The sequence below is a fragment of the Lepidochelys kempii genome, chromosome 27 (genome assembly GCF_965140265.1).
Source record: "Lepidochelys kempii isolate rLepKem1 chromosome 27, rLepKem1.hap2, whole genome shotgun sequence".
Taxonomy (NCBI): domain Eukaryota; kingdom Metazoa; phylum Chordata; order Testudines; family Cheloniidae; genus Lepidochelys; species Lepidochelys kempii.
Window position 1 is genome coordinate 8,976,494 of NC_133282.1, and position 19,005 is coordinate 8,995,498.

General features: G+C 47.0%; 1 protein-coding gene across 2 annotated transcripts in view; it reads left to right on the top strand.

The window, feature by feature from the left end:
- Nucleotides 1–19,005, top strand: part of LOC140903899 (corticotropin-releasing factor receptor 1) — a 124,473-nt gene that overhangs the window by 49,445 nt on the left and 56,023 nt on the right. For both annotated transcript variants that reach the window (XM_073325842.1, XM_073325843.1), the window contains one exon: nt 16,246–16,365. In XM_073325842.1, coding sequence (XP_073181943.1) covers nt 16,246–16,365 — 120 coding nt within the window. The remainder of the gene's footprint in view (nt 1–16,245; nt 16,366–19,005) is intronic.

Genomic DNA, 19,005 nt, shown 5'->3' on the forward strand with positions numbered 1-19,005 from the left:
GAAGGCGAAAATGGGAGACAAGGGAGAACAGAGACTGGACTTCCAGGCTTAGGATCAAAACATAGGCAGGTGGGAGAATATCTATGGTCCTTACCTGGCCCCAGTCATGGTAGTATGTGAGTGCCTCACAATCTTCAGTGTCTGTGTCCTTGCCAAAAAATATCATTTGTATAGTTTACTGCAGAAAATATCATTTTTGGCAGAAAACTTTCTCAGTGCAAAATTTGGGACTCGCTCTAACAAAATGATGTTGAGCTCTCCTTAAAGTGGAAGCTCTTTGGGGAGGGGCCGCCTCTTTGTTCTATGTTTGAACATCACCCAGCGCAACACGGTCCTGGCCCGTGACTGGGGCTCTGAGGTGCTATGTCTGTAGAACGGAAAGGGTTTGAAAAGGCAGGTCAGCAATATTTTCTGTCAGGGGATGGACATGGAGACCTTACAAGGCTTTTCCTACCAAGGGCTGCTCTGCCCAGACAAACTAGATTGACCCACCTGCATTTTTTGGGGGTGTGAAAATTCCATACCCTGGAGCGACATAGTTAGGCCGACCTAAGGGCCTGTGTAGGCTGCTGCAGTGTTGTAATGCGCCAGTAGGGGTCTCCCATCGGCAAAGGTAACCCGCCTCCCCAAGAGGCTGTAGCTAGGTTGATGAAGAATTGCCACCAGCTAATTAAACAACATGTGCACAAACCTCTTAAGACACAAAAACCTAATTCTGTTCTTAAAGAAGGTAAATTTTATTTTAAAAAAAGGAAAGAAAATACTTCCGGGAACTCAGCTATTGCTAGATTTTAAAAGAGCAATTACAAGGATTAAGCACCAATAATAGCTTTCTTGAGGTCCAGCTTAAAGGTTGCAAGCAAAGCAAAAGCCTCAGGGATTAGCACAGAGGAATCCACAAGCCATAAAGAAATAAAAGGGATAACTCTTACTAGACATTTCCTAATCTACTTACACATCTGGGGTTTCAAATGAGTAGTTTCTAGGTATGATACTGATAATTTTTTCATACCTGGCCCAAGCTTTTCACAACATAGCTCTGCCCTGTCCACCTCTCCCCAGGAGAACAACAACAGACAGACAAAAGGGGAGTCATTTTTCAATTTTAAAAAGTTCTAACCTTCCCATTGGGTCTTTTGGCCAGGTGCCCACTCACTTCCTTTTACCTATGCATAGCAATGAGACTTTTTTAATTCTTTACAGGTAGAGCAATTAGAGAACAGCTACTGGCTGGCTGGGTGTCCATAAAAGGGAGCTACTCCCTCCCCGCTTCATTTATCACAGCCCGAGTAAGAAGTTGAGATGACTGTGCGGACAGACTTACTTATTACCCAGATCCATGACATAAATAGAGTAGACCTTAACATTATGGTGATCCAGGCATTATTAGGGTGGGTGTCATGGGAGGAGAAGGGGCTGTGTTTGCCTTGTCCTCTGGCAAATACTGGAGTTTGTCAGAGGATCTGGGAGTTGCCTGCTAATTGATTCCTCCTCTGGTTCTACCAGCTGAAGCAGTTGGTGGAATATAAGCAGTTAGTGGCCTCCCCAGCTAGTCCTGCTGGCCAAAGGTTCGGGGAGATCAGACCCTCAATTGTTCTGGTCCTGCTGCTGCTGGGCCAGCTACACACGTGCTGCCTGAGCCTGCAAACAGCCTGAAACAGTGAGTCAGAGAGGTGTGAACCATCCTGATCATCAGGTTGTTAACACTGAAGCTGAATGGCTACAATGTAAATTTCAGCAACTTTGGTAGCTATTCCATTGCTGATCCAAACACAAAAGGAGATAGAGGGACGATCATTTCATGGAGATCGGCACCGTGCACTGAGAGCGAGCTGCCTCCTTTTGGCATCTTGTGTTAGTTTCTCGATTGGGCAGACTGGTGGGAGCTTGGGGGAGCAGCACCACAAGGACTGATCCAAAAACTTTGCATAAATTGGATTTTTGACCTTGTGACATTATTGACTTGAACTGGGACCATATAGATCATTGTTGCAACCAAGGTCCTGTTGTCCAACTAAGGCACCAAATCTTATATAAAGGGGGTCAAATGAGGTGTCTAAGACAAGGTTATGGTTTGCTGGTTATGATTATGCTATCTGTATGTGTGTATCATTTTTATAGTTGAAGTTACGAATATTGGCTCTATACGGTCTGTATTTCAAACTTATGTTATGCTTCTGGGTAACTCCCCAGACAAGTTGCTGTCAGCTCTGCCTAGCCTGCTTGATGGCCCATTAAGGACCATCAGCTATACAACTGACCCATTGGGAGAAGGCAGACAGGCCTAGGGATTCAGCAAGGCATGCAGAAACATGCCTATGGACAGAACTCTGAGGTTTTTCCAGGCCAGGTGATGGACAGCTTGTCTTTGGAACAAAGAAAGACAGACCACATGGCAAGAGACTATAAAAAACTGCTGCAGCTCCTCCATCTGGTCTTCAGTCCTGCTTCGTACCTCTGGAGGGACTTGGCTACGCTGAAGCTTTGAACCAAGGACTGAAAGACCCATCCCAGCCGGGGATGTTCTCCAGAGACTTGATTTGAACCTGCAGTTTATTCTATCTCTGCTGCAAGCCTGAATCAAGAACTTGGCCATCACTGTATGTCATTGATTCCATTTAACCAATTCTAACTCTCATCTGTATTTCTTTCCTTTTATGAATAAACCTTTAGATTTTAGATTCTAAAGGATGGGCAGGAGCGTGATTTGTGGGTAAGATCTGATTTGTATATTGACCTGTGTCTGTGGCTTGGTCCTTTGGGATCAAGAGAACCTTTTTTCTTTCACTGGGATATTGGTTTTCATAACCATTTGTCCCCATAACGAGTGGCACTTGTGGTGATACTGGGAAACTGGAGTGTCTAAGGGAATTGCTTGTGTGACTTGTGGTTAGCCAGTGCGGTAAAACCAAAGTCTTCTCTGTTTGGCTGGTTTGGTTTCCTTGGTGTGCACAGAAACCCCAGCCTTGGGCTGTAACTGCCCTGCTTGAAGCAGTTTGTCCTGAATTGGCACTCTCAGTTGGGTCCCGCCAGAACCAGCCTCGTTACAGAAGGCTATCAAAACTTTTCACAGACTGTCTCCTTTTTCCTAGAAATCTTCCGGTGTTTTGTCAGAAAATCAAACCTCTGCAACCTAAAATTTTTTACAGTTTTCAGATGAACATTTTGTGGTTTCTGGTATTTTTCCCCACACACATCCACAAAATTTTAAAGGTTATTTTTCATTTTCATGGAAAGTTCCAGTGGAAACCCCACTAATTTTCTGATTGGCGATATGCACAATTCATTCGTAGTTTGCTCTCTGGGGCTGGGAGAAGCAATTGAAGCAAAACAGTGTTTAAAGCTCTTTGGGCCCTTGGCCTCTAGGGACCACATTTTCAGAATTGCTCAATGTGAGATTTCCAAGGGCCCAGCGCCATGACGGGGGCTAGATTTCCCAAAGATTTCCCCACTTTCATGCCAGGGAGTGCCAGATTTTCAGAGAAACTCAGCAAATGGATTTTTTCTAAACAAAAGCCTGCTTTGATTTGAATCCAATAGAAATCAAAACAAACGTGTGATTTTTTTTATCTAGATTTTGAGCTTGTTTTTAAAATGTGTCATCAAAAAAACCAAAAACCAACAAAATGTTGGTTTTAAATCCAAACAAAATTTGTGTTTTGTCAAACAATTGGCACTGTTGAGATAAGATGGATATTTTTACAAATACTTTGATATTATTTGAAATGCATTTCATTAAAAAAAAACACACATTTTGATAAAAAATGTTGGCCCAGCCTGAGCTGAGATCCCTGAGAATGTTACCTTGAGGCAATCTCTTTCGGTGCACTTGCTTTCTCAGTCATACACGATTCCCTAGGGGTGCTGCTGGAATTTCAATCCATAAAGGTCAAATTAACAACATCAGCATTTCTTTCCCCTTCAGTCTCGCACATTTTCACACAGATATAGACATAACAAGCCGAAGAACTAAACTGGGATTTCAGAGACGTGTGATGTAAAATGATCAGAAGTCTGGAAAAAATTCGATCCAAACATAGAGTGAGCATATTGGAACCATTTAGTGTAGAGAGCAGATGAATAAGAACTTGTCCAGACACAAAAATTTGACCTCTTTAACTAGACTGGTATATTTAATGCAGCACACCTCCTAAGGTGGACCCAGTTATACTGGAGTAAAGAGCTTGTTCTGATATCGCTTTTTCCCTATAAGGGAACAACATGCTATGCCAGTACAAGGCACCTTTATACCAGTGTAACTGCGTCCACATTAGGGGCTGCACTGCTCTAACTGTGCGTCACACTTGTGGCTTACAGAGGTATATAAAAGCTGGGTGTACACCAGACCTAAGAAAGGACATCCTGGAGATACGCAGAATAATGACTGGGCTAGAGACGCTTTCCATTCAATCAGACGCTTTCCATTCGCCCTGTCCCAATAAGAGCATCACCAACAAGCTCTTCTATAGCCCTTTTCAGCAGTAGACCTCAAGGCACTCCAGGACTTTTAATGTAATTAACCTTACAAGCCCCCTGGGAGTCAGAGCAGCACTGTTCTCCCCATTGTATAGATGGGGAACTGAGGCCCAGAGAGGCTAAGTGTCATGCCCAGGGTTACACAGAAGTTAGGTGGAGCAGGGATTAGAACCCAGGTCTCCTAAATCTTAGGATAGTCCCTGAATTATGATACTCTATAAACTGCTTTTCCAGACCCAAACAGCGGGGCACCGAGGGAAGTAATGGAGAGGAATTAGGATGTGAAACAGGTGAAAAGGGGTGAATTAGCATCTCTAAGGAGCAGGCTGTGCAGCTTTCCGGACAGCTGTTGTGTGTTCCTATCATCCAAGGACTGCTTTGGGTGTGAGCTGGGACATGGGGTGGTCGAAAAGAAAACAGAACAATTGAGTGGCCACCTTTGGGTCTGCATATGGTGATAAGCTAAGCGTATCCAAAGACCTGGGGCTTGAGAAGCAGGTGCCAGGAGACTGGGAGCAAGATAAAGGTAAACTGAGTGGCCTTCTCTTTCTTCCCCCCGTCCCATAACATGATACCAAGGGTGACTCTGTCAAAAAGCAAACAATTTTAGGGAAAATGAAAGAAAATACTTCCTCACGCAGAATGTAACCAGCCTGTGGGACTCCATGTCTCAGCAGGTCACTGAGTCAAACACTGCAACTGAAACGGGGTAGTTTCATGACCGATAGTAACATATGGGGTTTGGCATCTTCAGTGTCACAATTTGGTGCATGTGCTGATTACTGCAGAGGAGTGGTAGGAATCATAAAAGATTAGGGTTGCAAGAGACCTCAGGAGGTCATCTAGTCCAACCCCCTGCTCGAAGCAGGACCAACCCAACTAAATCAACCCAGCCAGGGCTTTGTCAAGCCAGGCCTTAAAAACCTCTAAGGATGGAGATTCCACCACGTCCTTAGGTAACCCATTCCAGTGCTTCACCACCCTCCTAGTGAAATAGTGTTTCCTAATATCCAACCTAGACCTCCCCCACTGCAACTTGAGACCATTGCTCCTTGTTCTGTCATCTGCCACCACTTAGAACAGCCGAGCTCTGTCCCCTTTGGAACCCCACTTCAGGTAGTTGAAGGCTGCTATCAAATCCCCTCCTCATTCTTCTCTTCTGCAGACTAAATTAGCCCAGTTCCCTCAGCCTCTCCTCGTAAGTCATGTACCCCAGCCCCCTAATCATTTTTGTTGCACTCCGCTGGACTCTCTCCAATTTGTCCACATCCTTTATGTAGTGCAGGGACCAAAACTGGACGCAATACTCCAGGTGTGGCCTCACCAGTGCCGAATAGAGGGGAATAATAACTTCCCTTGATCTGTTGGCAATGCTCCTACTAATGCAGCCCAATATGCCATTAGCCTTCTTGGCAACAAGGGCACACTGTTGAATCATATCCAGTTTCTCGTCCACTGTTACCCGTAGGTCCCTTTCTGCAGAACTGTTGCTTAGCCAGTCGGTCCCCAGCCTGAAGCGGTGCATGGGATTCTTCCATCCTAAGTGCAGGACTCTGCACTTGTCCTTGTTGAACCTCATCAGATTTCTTTTAGCTCAGTCCTACAATTTGTCTATAACAATTCGCTTTAGGGAGAGTTTAGCTGGGTAAGAGCTGAGGAATAGTTCAGAGTTTGGGCTCACAAGACATCATCAGTGTTTAACTGGCTGAGACTGAGAGGCTGTGAAATGCCAGAACGGTGTGTCTCATATTTACGTCGTACAGACACCATGTAGTCACGTCAAAGTCACATTTCTGCCCTAGGGTTGCAAAAAGGAAGAAGAAAGAGACGTATATGGTGTTGCCACCTTAGGTAAACCTGGTGTGTTGCTAGCCACGTGCATATGATTTCTCACCGATGTGCTCCTCGCACAGCCCTTCATCAGAATGTAATACCAGATCTGTGAGCAACTCGAGATACAGAAGGGAGCAGCAAACATGGATCCGAGAGCTGGAACCAATTTTAAACCGACCTACCGGCATGTGGAGAAATAACCCCTAAACTGCTATATATTCTTGGGGGTCTTTCTCCAGTCCAGTTTGAAATAACTCAAGTGCTGGTGTTTCCACTGCCTCCATAGGGAGTTGATCAGGAATCTTATTTCTTGATGGCAAGCCCACATTTCCTTGTGCTCCTTGCCAGCCCGCCACTCAGGTTGGGGGAGAATTGTATCTGGTTTTGGACCTTTCATCCATCCCAGAGACAGGACCATGCTCTCCAGCTCAGGGCCGGGACTTGCACCAGCTTAAGCAAAGGGGTGACTGTAAACTGCGCTGCCAAAGGCAGTGTGGACGCTCTTACTTTGGTTTAAATCCAACTTATTTTTGGTTTATCTTAAGTCAGTTAGGAACAGGTTTAAATTTATTAATAGGGCTTGTCAACATGGTGAGATTTACCAGCGTATCTATAACAGTCTCATTATCCTGCTGTGGTTATGCCTGTGTAACTCCTTGTGTGGGTACCCTTATTCGGTGATAACAGTGCTTTTTTCCAATCAAGTTTGTGCTGCTTTCAAAGCAGCATACGCTAAATGTGGAGAAAGGCATTCTACACCCGAACACAGGGGGGTGCACCAGTGTGACTCACATGTGTGCAGAGACCCTCTCGGACGCTTATTGTTATCATGCTGCGAAGAACATAAACAATGTCCCTGTTATAAACAATTCTGCCAAGGCCAGAGCAGATGTTTGCAGAAAGCAGCTTGCAAAATAATTCCCTCTAAAATATGGATGGACTGGAAAAGAAAACATGAATGCATTTAGTATCTGATCAATGTAATTTCCATGCTAAGCAGTGGTCTAAACTCTAGTAGCCGGGTACAGCCACTGAACAGCTACAATGGTGGCTAGTAATGAGGGACAAATGGGACGGAACCTCTGCTCTAGTTAAGGTTTAGATTGTAAAATCTGCACAGTTAATCTGATTTCCTTGAAAACTGGTGTGCCTCATGGGGACACTCGCTTGGGTTAGAGATCCAAATTTGGGGTCATTTCACTCAGGGGTTTCTGGGATACAGCCATCCCTCCAAAAAGATTCCTTAAATGCATGGCAGGTGATTTTCTTTCCTCTGTTCAGCACAATGCAGAGGGGAGAACTTGTAAATTCTAGCCCCATCAGTGTGCAACACTGTAAAGCACTGTAAAGCCCTTGGCACATGCCTCGAGAAAGTTGTATCACTCTACACCACTGTAAGAGTGAACAGAAACTGTCCACAACAGAAGTCAAGTATGTATCCAGGCAAAACCACTGGGGGAATTTATGCAATCTGTCCTGAACATTGCGTATCAACCCTACTAGTAAAAAGAGCCATGAGACTATTATTCAGCCAAGATGCACCCTATCCCTTTCATCCCTGCTCTCTTTGTAACCCATTCCCCAGACCCAGCTCCATCGTCACACGCCTGCCTCGGGTGCAGGATCACAGCAGTCAGGACTAGAACTGGCCAGGATGTGGAATTTCAGTGCCATGAAAAAATGTAGTTTCCAGAAAACTGTTCCTCCCAAATCTAGACGAACCCTCCACCCCAAACTCAAATTTGGTCCCGGTATTGAATTTCCACAATAGTTCATTTGAGAAATGCGGAAACGTTCCCGCAGAGAGAGCATTTCAGTTTTCCGAAAGAAAATATGCAAGAGACCCAACCCTGGACTGCCAGGGAGCCATAGAACTCGATAGCTTCTGAGGAGATTGAAGCTGGCCAGCCGGAGAACCAGCCACCCAGGGTGCTGGCCAACCTGGGATCCCTGGACTCTGGGCTGTCTGTCTGGGAGCCTGACATGCCAGCCAGCCTGCTTCCCTGCCTGGTTTCCATCGGAAGTTTCGACAGAATCGAGACTTCCCGCTACGTCACAGCTTTCCCCGGAGAATGCTGCTCCATTAGAAAATTTTCAGCCAGCTCTAATCAGGGCGTTTGTTTCCATGTCTCCCTAACGAAGGAGGCTTGCCCATAGCTGGGGCGCTGGCAGAGCCATGATCTGGAAGGAAGGAAGGACACCTCCTGCTGCATGCTGGGCTGCCATGGAAGTCTCCTGTTCCCATGACTGGGATGCAGACGCTCCCAGAGGATTTTCACACTTGGGGAACTTGCCTCTCTCACACGTTGGCATCCAGGGCTGGGTTTTCCCAGCTTATCCTTTTCCCTATGTCTTACACGTGTCTTGCAGCTGCTGCCCAGTGCTGGAAGTAGAGCTGGGGCATTTTTTTGTTCTTCGGCCCAGGACTCACCCCAGCCTTCCAAGCCCCATTTCTTTGGCCATAGAGGGTAGCCTGGGACACCCACCCTCAAGCTCCATCAGTGACCCGCCCACGTTGGTTATTAGGGTTACAACAGAAAGACGTGCAGCACTTGTCCCAAACATGCATGCTGCAGAAAGCTCCTGCACCTCACCCCCATGCATGGCTGACCCCTGGCTCTTCAGCACCAGAATCCCAGCCCCATTAACACTGGAGCAGAAAGAGACCAAAAGCCCACAGCCCCAGAGGTGTTTAGGAACCTAACAGCAGCCACGAGAGGGTGAGATGCACAAAGCCAAACCCATCACTCCCTGTCTCCCAGCCCCATTCCCATCCCAAAGCAAGAGACCAGGGGCTGGGGATCAGAAGGGATCACTAACCATTGCTGCCCTGCCGCTCCCTGGGTGATAAATGCCCTCCAGGTGGCTCTAGGTTAGATTCATATTCCATTCTGCTCCGGCTAACTGGGAGTGGGTCTGGGCCCCCCAGTCCCTGATGTCAGCCCCCTCCCCACATGCCCTGCTCCAGGGTCCTGTTCACATTCAGCGGGAGTTGCCTGGTGACCAGTTTCAGCCTTTGGCAACCTCCTGACAAGGGGGCAAGGCCCAGCTCCTCACAGCTATTGAGGCCCCAAACTCCCAGGATCTGGGCCTAGGTGTTGTCAGACAGGATCCAGCCTCCCAGTCACACCCATTACACTTACAGGAGCCAAGGACAGGGAGGGCCCAGCCCGCGTTTAGGGCCTAGACAGATTCTTTCTTCCCATGCCACCTGCTGCCTCCTCCCCCGCCCCGATTGCTGAGCGGGCTCATTTTGTGCGTCACACACACACAAAGCTGAATTTAGCGCACGTGAAGGGTGCCAGACTGATGTCTCTGTGGGTGACGCCATCTTGGCAGAGAATGGGCACTGCCTGGGCAGGTCAAGCATCCCAGGCGAACCCTGCCCCAGGGATATCCGGCTGTTCCAGCCAGGGCTCCAGCCTATCACTGAAGCAGGGTCGAGGGGCCACAATCCCTACTTTGGGCAGATCCCCTTGAGCCCTTTGGGCAACACGAAGGGGGCAGACACCACCTGCGAGTCCCCTGCTGGAGGAGGGCCCTGTGGGCATTGAGCCAGCATAACCGGTTAGCCCCCCGCCCTGCAGCCCCTGGCATAGTCTGGGCTTGGGAGGGGGAGTAACGGCCGCTCCCTGGACTCCAGCTATCCAGAGATGGTGCATGGTCCCTGTGGGACCTCTGCTAGCAGGTAGAAGTTAGAACAACCCCTAGAGCTAGGGCAGCGAATCAGGGGCCACAAATGGCTGTTGGGTTCCATATTTTCCATATTTTCCTCCTTTCCCTGCTCCTGGGCTGCCCAGGGGGGCTGTTTGAAGGAGTGGAGCCATCCTGTGTTAGCCCCCTGGGTTCAGGGCTCCTTCCCTGCTTTCACTGGACTCCTGCAGTCCAGCTGGGAAGTAGCCAATGGAGCAGCCACAGTGGCCCTCCTCCCTTTCTTGCAATGCGGCAGGTGGTCACTGGGTGAGCTGCTGAGGAGCTGCTGCAGAGCTGGGAGCTCTAGGCTGGGAGATGGGATGGTCCCAGCTCACTTTAGAGCTCCCCCAGAGCTGCTCAGGATGGTGACCTAGAGGCAAAAGGCTCCATAGTTCCTTCCAAATCCCCCCTGAGCTGTCTGTCCCCACCACTGTCTGAGCTTGGACATTAACTGATCTGCCACTGGCCACAGCACTGGCTTAGGTGCTCCGCCTCAGGCCAGCTGCTGGGACATCCCATCCCCACCTGGCCGTTGCCAACTGCCCGGACGTGCAGTTTATAGAGAAGCAGTCCCAGAAAGGCAGCTGCTCTCAGCTCTCTGTAGACCAGCCGCGGTGATGGGGCCAGAGGGGCAGCTCCAGCAGCGGGATTGATTTATGGGGTTTGTTTATTTCCTGACACCGTAAATCTTTAATCTGCGGAGACACGGGACCCGGATGACCACTCTGTTTCAGGGTCAAGATTGGGGAGCTGACTGCTTGGCAGAACGGGGAGCTGAACCACTGGACAAATGCCCATTGCATGCTGGGCCCGGGGCAGGGCTGGAGACGAAGCAGGGGCCTATTTCATCCTGAATCGCTGTGGTTGCATTAGAGGACCCTGAGAGGAAGGATGGGCCAATAGGTAGATCACTCGCCTTGGGCTTAGCAGCCTCTGGGTCAAGTTGCTGCTGTGCCACAGATTCCCTATGTGACCTTGGGTAAGTCCCTTTGTCTCTCTGCCTTGATTCCCCATCTGTACAGTGCCCTCCGTCCCAGAGGCGTTGGGATGCTTAAATACAATGAAGAGTCGAAGGTGTTCAGGTACTACCCAGGGGACATATAAATATGGGGAGATATTAAATGGTAGAAAAGTGCGGGGAGGTTTACCCAGTCCCCTCTCCCAGTAGAAACCGCAGGCTCCAAAGTGCATGTATCGGTCTGGCAGAGCACGCTGGATCTCCTGCTAGTTGATAATTCTCTATTGAGATCTGTCAGTTGTTAACTCATTTGTTTTGGGCCCACATTCATTTTGTGTAGTGCTAATTCTTTCATCAGAAAGTCGTGAGGTACGATGTCAAATGCCTTCTGGAAATGTAAGTATATTATATCAAGACAGCTGCCTTTATCAACCACACTTGGAACCGACTCACGTCTGTCTGACAAGATCTAAATTCCATGAAAACTATGTTGGCTGGTATTAATTATATTTCTGTCCTCCTTTCACTTTTTATTGATAGCACACCATATCAGCCATTCCATTATTATGCCTGGGGTCAATGTCAAGCTAATAAACCTTTAGTTATTCAGGTCATTCTGTTTACCCTTTATAAATATTCTGCTTCATTCAGTAGCCAATGAATTCTCATTTTTCAATGCTGCATCACTTTGCAAACTTCACACCTCCTAGCTCACCTGTGATGTCGGTGGGTGATAAGCCCCATTTTACTAATGGGGAAACCGAGGCACATGTAGTTAAATGGGATCTGCCCAAGATCACACAGCAAGTCAGAATTACCACCATGATTATTTCCCAAGGAATGGGAAATTTAAGGTTGCTACAGCAACATAAACATTAGCAAAAATAGAGTTACAATTAAAAACACCTTGCCACAAAAAATATGGAATTGTTCCCAAAACTCTGAAGACTTTCACAATTCATATGTAGAACTATTGGGAAATAATTTTTTTCCTGCAATTATTTTTTTGAGGAAAACAACATTTTTTCAGCACATTGTTTTTAAAGGACTCATCAAACGGTCCTCTGTGAAAACAGAATCTTTTCCCACCAATATTTGCATTTTATCAAAACTCCAATTTTTGGCCAATTTTTTGGCCAGCTTTATTCATACGCAATGAAGGAGAAATGTAGACATATAAACAGGTTTCAGAGTAACAGCCGTGTTAGTCTGTATTTGCAAAAAGAAAAGGAGTACTTGTGGCACCTTAGAGACTAACCAATTTATTTGAGCATGAGCTTTCGTGAACTACAGCTCACTTCATCGGATGCATACTAACCACATACAATTATCATACAATGTGTATGATAATCAAGGTGGGCCATTTCCAGCACAAATCCAGGGTTTAACAAGAACATCTGAGGAAGGGGGTGAGTGTTCGCTTCAGGTTGGGGGGCTGTCTGTAGGCAAGGACTGGCCTGTCTCCCAAGATTTGTGAGAGTGTTGGGTCATCCTTCAGGATAGGTTATAGATCCTTGATAATGCGTTTGAGGGGTTTTAGTTGGGGGCTGAAGGTGACAGCTAGTGGCGTTCTGTTATTTTCTTTGTTAGGCCTGTCCTGTAGTAGGTGACTTCTGGGAACTCTTCTGGCTCTATCAATCTGTTTCTTCACTTCTGCAGGTGGGTATTGTAGTTGTAAGAATGCTTGATAGAGATCCTGTAGGTTTTTGTCTCTGTCTGAGGGGTTGGAGCAAATGTAGGCCAGTCCTTGCCTACAGACAGCCCCCCAACCTGAAGCGAATACTCACCAGCAACCACATACCACACAACAGAACCACTAACCCTGGAACCTATCCTTGCAACAAAGCCTGTTGCCAACTGTGCCCACATATCTATTCAGGGGACACCATCCCAGGGCCTAATCGCATCAGCCACACTAACAGAGGCTCGTTCACCTGCACATCTACCAATGTGATATATGCCATCATGTGCCAGCAATGCCCCTCTGCCATGTACATTGGTCAAACTGGACAGTCTCTACGTAAAAGAATAAATGGACACAAATCAGATGTCAAGAATTATAACATTCATAAACCAGTCGGAGAACACTTCAATCTCTCTGGTCACGCGATTACAGACATGAAAGTTGCAATATTACAACAGAAAAACTTCAAATCCAGACTCCAGCGAGAGACTGCTGAACTGGAATTCATTTGCAAATTGGATACAATTAACTTAGGCTTGAATAGAGACTGGGAGTGGCTAAGTCATTACACAAGGTAACCTATTTCCCCTTGTTTTTTCCTACTCCCCCCCCACCCCTTCCTCAGACGTTCTTGTTAAACCCTGGATTTGTGCTGGAAATGGCCCACCTTGATTATCATACACATTGTAAGGAGAGTGATCACTTTAGATAAGCTATTACCAACAGGAGAGTGGGTTTTGGGGGGGGGGGGGAGAAAACCTGGATTTGTGCTGGAAATGGCCCACCTTGATTATCATACATATTGTAAGGAGAGTGATCACTTTACATAAGCTATTACCAGCAGGAGAGTGGGGTGGGGTGAGAGAAAACCTTTCGTAGTGATAATCACCCATTTTTTCCTGGTTTGTGTGTATAAAACCGTCTTCTGTACTTTCCTCAGTATGCATCCGATGAAGTGAGCTGTAGCTCACGAAAGCTTATGCTCAAATAAATTGGTTAGACATATAAACATGAACATTAAAATGTCCAGTTGCAACCATAGCTCCCCCACAATGCACTGCAGCTACCAAGATAAACTTGGGTCTATTCTGCTCTACATCAGCAAAAGTATGGAGTAACTCCATTCAAGTCCTATGTAGAATTGATGTAACTGAGCTCAGATTCAGGCCCACGGTATTTGAGATGCGGAGTTCCTGAAAGCCAGTTAGAAAAGAATGAAACCACTCATTTCAGCCCAGAAAGTGCTGCTGTATCTTCAGTAACTATAAGTGCTTTGCACTAAACCACACAAACACCTTTCAAGGTCTGTTGTACACCCCTCTTCAAACTGCAGAATGTTAATTATTGAATTATGTTGACATGACACAGAGAAATCCGTTTTGTATCTAATCCTCAGCTGTAGCAAAGACATATTTTGCTACAGAACATCCTGTACTATGTTAAAAATATATGTAAATAACTCTGCAATCTGGCCTCAATAAAGCCTAAATTAACACACTGTGCTTTCATTAGCCGTATTAGCCATGGCCCAGATAGAGCTGATTTCCTGTACAGTATCACAGTTTACTAAGCGCTAAACCCACACCAAGAAACATGCTTAATCCCGGGTACCATGAATAGACTCCAGCAATGAACATGTGCCCAAAACATTGTGAGCCAAATCCTGCCTCGTTTGCTGCCCCAAAGGCAGCATGAAGCACAAACTCCCTCCAGGTTCTTCGAGAGGACTCAGTGCTTGAAAACTGAATAGGGACCAACCGCAGGACCCCTGGAGGGATGGGGAGGTTGCAAAGGAGTAATGGGGAAGGGAGGCGGGTCCCACAGAAAGAAGAGCTGTTGATTTTTCTCAGTACAAGCTCTGAGCTGGGTTGTGAAACAACTACTGGAATCAAAAGAATTAATATAACTATGTGTTATACCCTGCTAACCATGAAGCTGCCAATTTCCCCTACTTTAACTTAAACTCTGTGCCACAGGAAACCCCCCAATACCTTGTTATTCTCTCAGTGTATAAATGATTTTTTTGCTGGTTCTATAGACATGGCGGCTGAAGGCCACAGTCTGTGCATGTCCTTCCACCGGGGCTCAGCCTCGAAAGACCCCACTTCAAGCTCCTTGGCCCATTCAGTCCTTTCTTGACCAGCAGATGGGCCATGTTTTCAGGGTGGGTTTTATAACAGGTGCTGCAACTAGGGCTGGTTGAAAAATTTTCATCCAAACTGTTTTTAACAGCAAATTGGCTTTTCAGCTAAACAAAATTTGTCATGAAAAGTGTCTGCCTTCTTTGAAAATTTTGTGGGTTTTTTTTTTGTCAAAAACCCAACATATCTGTATTTAGATAAGTAGTTGTAGTGCCTCATGGGGGCTGTAGTTCAGCTGCCTCGTGTCCTCATTCTCCTTCATGAGCCAGATTCCATGGTCAGACTACATCTCCCATGATGCACCATATCCAGGGACTCCCAAGATACAACTGCCTTTTTCACTCTGGGGGGGGATACCATGTTGCATCATGGGAAATGTAGTCTGACCAAGGAACCTGCCTTGTAGAGGGGGATGGGAGTATGAAACAAGTGAACTACAACTCCCATGAGGCAATTGCAGCAAATTTCCTAATTGAAATATTTTGGTATTCACGCACACACACCCCATTTTCCAGCCAGCTCTAAACATAACTAAACAATTCATTATACATAAGTTGGCAGGAAGCTCTCATTTATTGTCACAACTTTTGGTTCCTTCTCACCCGGGAGAGCTGAACCACCCAACTGAGACTGAAAGTCTCCGCTGCTTCTCTCCGATTGCAAGTCCACCCAGGCCCGCTTATTATAATCCACTTTGCACTGGAGTGTGAAACACAGGTATCCCCAGAAAGACTCAGACCCAGGATAGGGCAAGCATTTTCCCGGTCACACCTATGGTCAAGATAGTCCAGTTCCTGGGCTCGCCTTCACTAGGGAAAGAAGTATGTTTCTACAGTGAGATAAGCACTCGCACATTAGCTGTCTTGCTGTAAAACCTGAGTGGAAACAAAGCAACCTTGATAGAGGGATAGTTGCACCTCAGTGTAGCTGATTGAGATGGAGAAGGAGGGTTTAAGGCAGGAGTTCCCACACTGTGGTACATGAGCTTAATGTTCCACCCATTTGCTTCACAACAAGTTTTTAAGAAGGTTGGTGCAGTTTCAGAGCCAGTGGTGTGGGGTTTAACCACAACCAGCTACAGCAAGGTAACACTTCCCTCTGCCTCGTCTCCAATAAGAACTTGCAGCGCTGTGGCTATTTCAAGTTAGCTATCTCCTAAGAGAGACCTCTTTTTTTCCTAGTGAAGAAACAGGCTCTGACAATGGCCAACAATGACTGCTTCAGAGGAAGAAAGCTCTCAGTGTGTTAGGGGATAATGGGATGCAGCAAGCAGCTGGGAACGGGAATGGGATACAGTGAGAAGCTCCTGTATCCCACCAGCAACAAATCCCCTGGCCCACCATACCCCCGGCTCTGCAGGGTTCAGTCCCTTTGCTCTGTTGACCAAGGGGTGCTGCGGGTGGGAGGTCCATGCCATTCACTTTGGGATCTCTGTTAACCCTCTCCCCTGTCTCTCCCAGGTCTCCAGTGCAACGCCTCAATAGACCTGATTGGTACATGCTGGCCCCGGAGTGCTGTGGGGCAGCTGGTGGCCCGTCCTTGCCCCGAATACTTCTACGGAGTCCGATACAACACCACAAGTAAGGCATGTGGGTCTGAGGGGGCAGGGGAGGGAATAGGAAGGGGGCAGCAGCACCAGGGTCACTGACCCCCAGGGCTGAGTTTGGCATCAGTTGCACACACACTGAGCTATGACAGGGCAATGGGGCAAAAAGAAAACCCCGTTCCTGGCTACCAAAGAGCTTCTGCTTCATTTGCGGTTGGCATTGGCACCTGCCCAGCACATGAAAGGTGGGGCCGCACCCTGTTCTCACTGTGCCAAGCCCAGCAACAGCAGTTCAGTCAGATGTTTCAGGCCATCTGTTGGGTGCTGTAGGTGTGAGGAGGGAACCCGGTCACCCAATGTGTGGTACCACATGGGAACATTGCCACTCTGGCTTAGACCCAAGGCCTGCCTAGTCCAGGAACCTGTCTTTGGCAGATGCTTCAGGGGAAGAGGCAAGAAAGCCTGCAGTGGGTAGATGTGCCCCCCACATTAGGTTTCATCCTGGTATCTAATAGTCACTGATTGTCTTAAACCTCGGAACATGAGGTTTAACATCTCTTCCCAATTATTGTTAGCATTAAATATGGTAATTCTGGGAAGCTTTGTTACCATGTAAATGCCCAATCCTTTTTGGATTGTGCTAAGATCTTGGCCTCAGAAGCATCATGTAGCAGTGAGTTCCACAGGCTAATCCCCTTATGTGAAAACATATTTCCTTTGACCTGTTTTGAATTTGCCACCTTTCAATTACATTGACTGTTCCCTTGTCCTTGGGTGAGGAGACCGGGAGAACAGAGGCACCCAGTTCTACGTTTGCTAGCCCATTCATCCCGTTTGTGTAAACAATGGGCCTCCACATTCTGACACTTGGCCAGTGCTAGCCACTGCTGGACACCAGGCAAGAGGCTACGAGTCAGAGAGTTTACAGCCAGAAGGTACCACCAGATCATCTAGCCTGACCTCCTGCACAGCACAGCCCACCAGCACCACCCAGCACTGGCACACTAAACCCAACAACCAAAATGAGACCAAAATATTACAGCCCACCAGAATGGCGTGTGGGGGCAGGAGGGCATGGCAGTGGCAATGCTTCTGATAGTCCTAGCCAAATTGGCAACTTCTGTTGCATGGGATGAACATCATCTTCCTTCGCTGCTATATAGCCCTTTTCGTCCATTGATCTCAAAGCACCTGACAAAGGAGTTCAGCAGCATTATCCCCGTTTTACAGATGGGGAAACTGAGTCCTTCTTCCTAACCCATCCCTTCTGGGGTGCAGTTCATTCTCAGGTGCTTCTGCAGGAATGACTCCCCAGAAAGGGGATGGGTTAGGAGGAAAGACTTAGTTTCCCCACCTGTAACATGGGGTTAATGCTGCTACACTCCTTTGGGAGGCTGACACTCTGATGCACTACAGTTCTACACTTAGAGAGAGGAAGGATGGTCCTGGAGTTAGAACATTGAGTCACTGCTCTACTACAGACTTCTCTTGTGGCCTTGGGCAAGTCACTTAGTCTTTCTGTGCCTCAGGTCCCCTTGTGTAAACTAGGGATAGGAGCACTGTCCTACTTCACCGAGGGGTCATGAGGAGTTAAAGACTGTGTGGTGTTCAGATATCATGGTGGTGGGAAATAAGCACTGCAGGTCCATATCAATGTGCTTGAGAGAAAGAGTAGTAAGTTATTATCTAAAGTGCCCGGATCAGCCTCAGGAGCAAATATATGGGTAGAAAGCTGGTCTGTCCCCCTGTTTTTATGATTGGTCACGTCCTTCCAAAGAGAAAAGGAAAGTGTAAATGCTCCAAGCTCCCCCGGACATAAGGGGCCTGAAGGGAATTGTTTTCTGCTTATTCTTGTTCATGACATTTTAACGAAAATTGCTTGAAAATGGCTGATGACGTTTGCTGAGCACCACAGATTGGGAGGTGGGGGGAACCTCAAGTCTGGTTAATAGCTAAGGCATGGAGAAGGGTATCTTTTTTCCCCATAAAAGTGTTGATAATTGTCAACCAAAAAAAAACTCCATCAGAAAGATGAATTATCCCCAGCTCTCCCAGGGAACAGGATAGTGGGTTTACATTTTGTTAATGTTCTTAAGCTGCTGATTATCATGATTGTACACACAGCGTTATTTTTAATGATTTAATGATGAGGCCACCTTTGTGATGTCAGCTAGTTGTCATGGGGACTTTCTGGCAATGCTTCTTTGCAAGGCCACATAGATTTGTTTGTTTGATCTCTGGGGTGACTTCATTGTTGGGAAGGTAGGTTTGCTCAGTGAAATTGAGCAGGTTTGGTTTCCTCCTGCCTGGCTCTGCTTTGATGTCTTCATTGTTTGGTAAAGCATATTATAGTGCCTCGCTGGTGGCTTTGCAACCCAGGCCCCGCTAGCCATCCTCTTCAGTTTATTAGGAGAGGAGATGAGCTCACAGACAAAGGACTGTGCAAAAAGATGTAAGGGATGCTGGTCACATTTTCCTATCACTTTCATGTCCTTTGGGTTCCCATTTCCTTACAATTTCATGAGCTACATTTATACTAAGTGAGGCTGAGCAATAGGGTGAGCCTCGGTCATTTCAGAGCTATCTATTTATCTGAGGTCCCCATTATCTTAGTATCAGAGCCTCTCACAATCTTCATCCTCACAACACCCCTGTGAGGTCAGGCAGTGCTCTT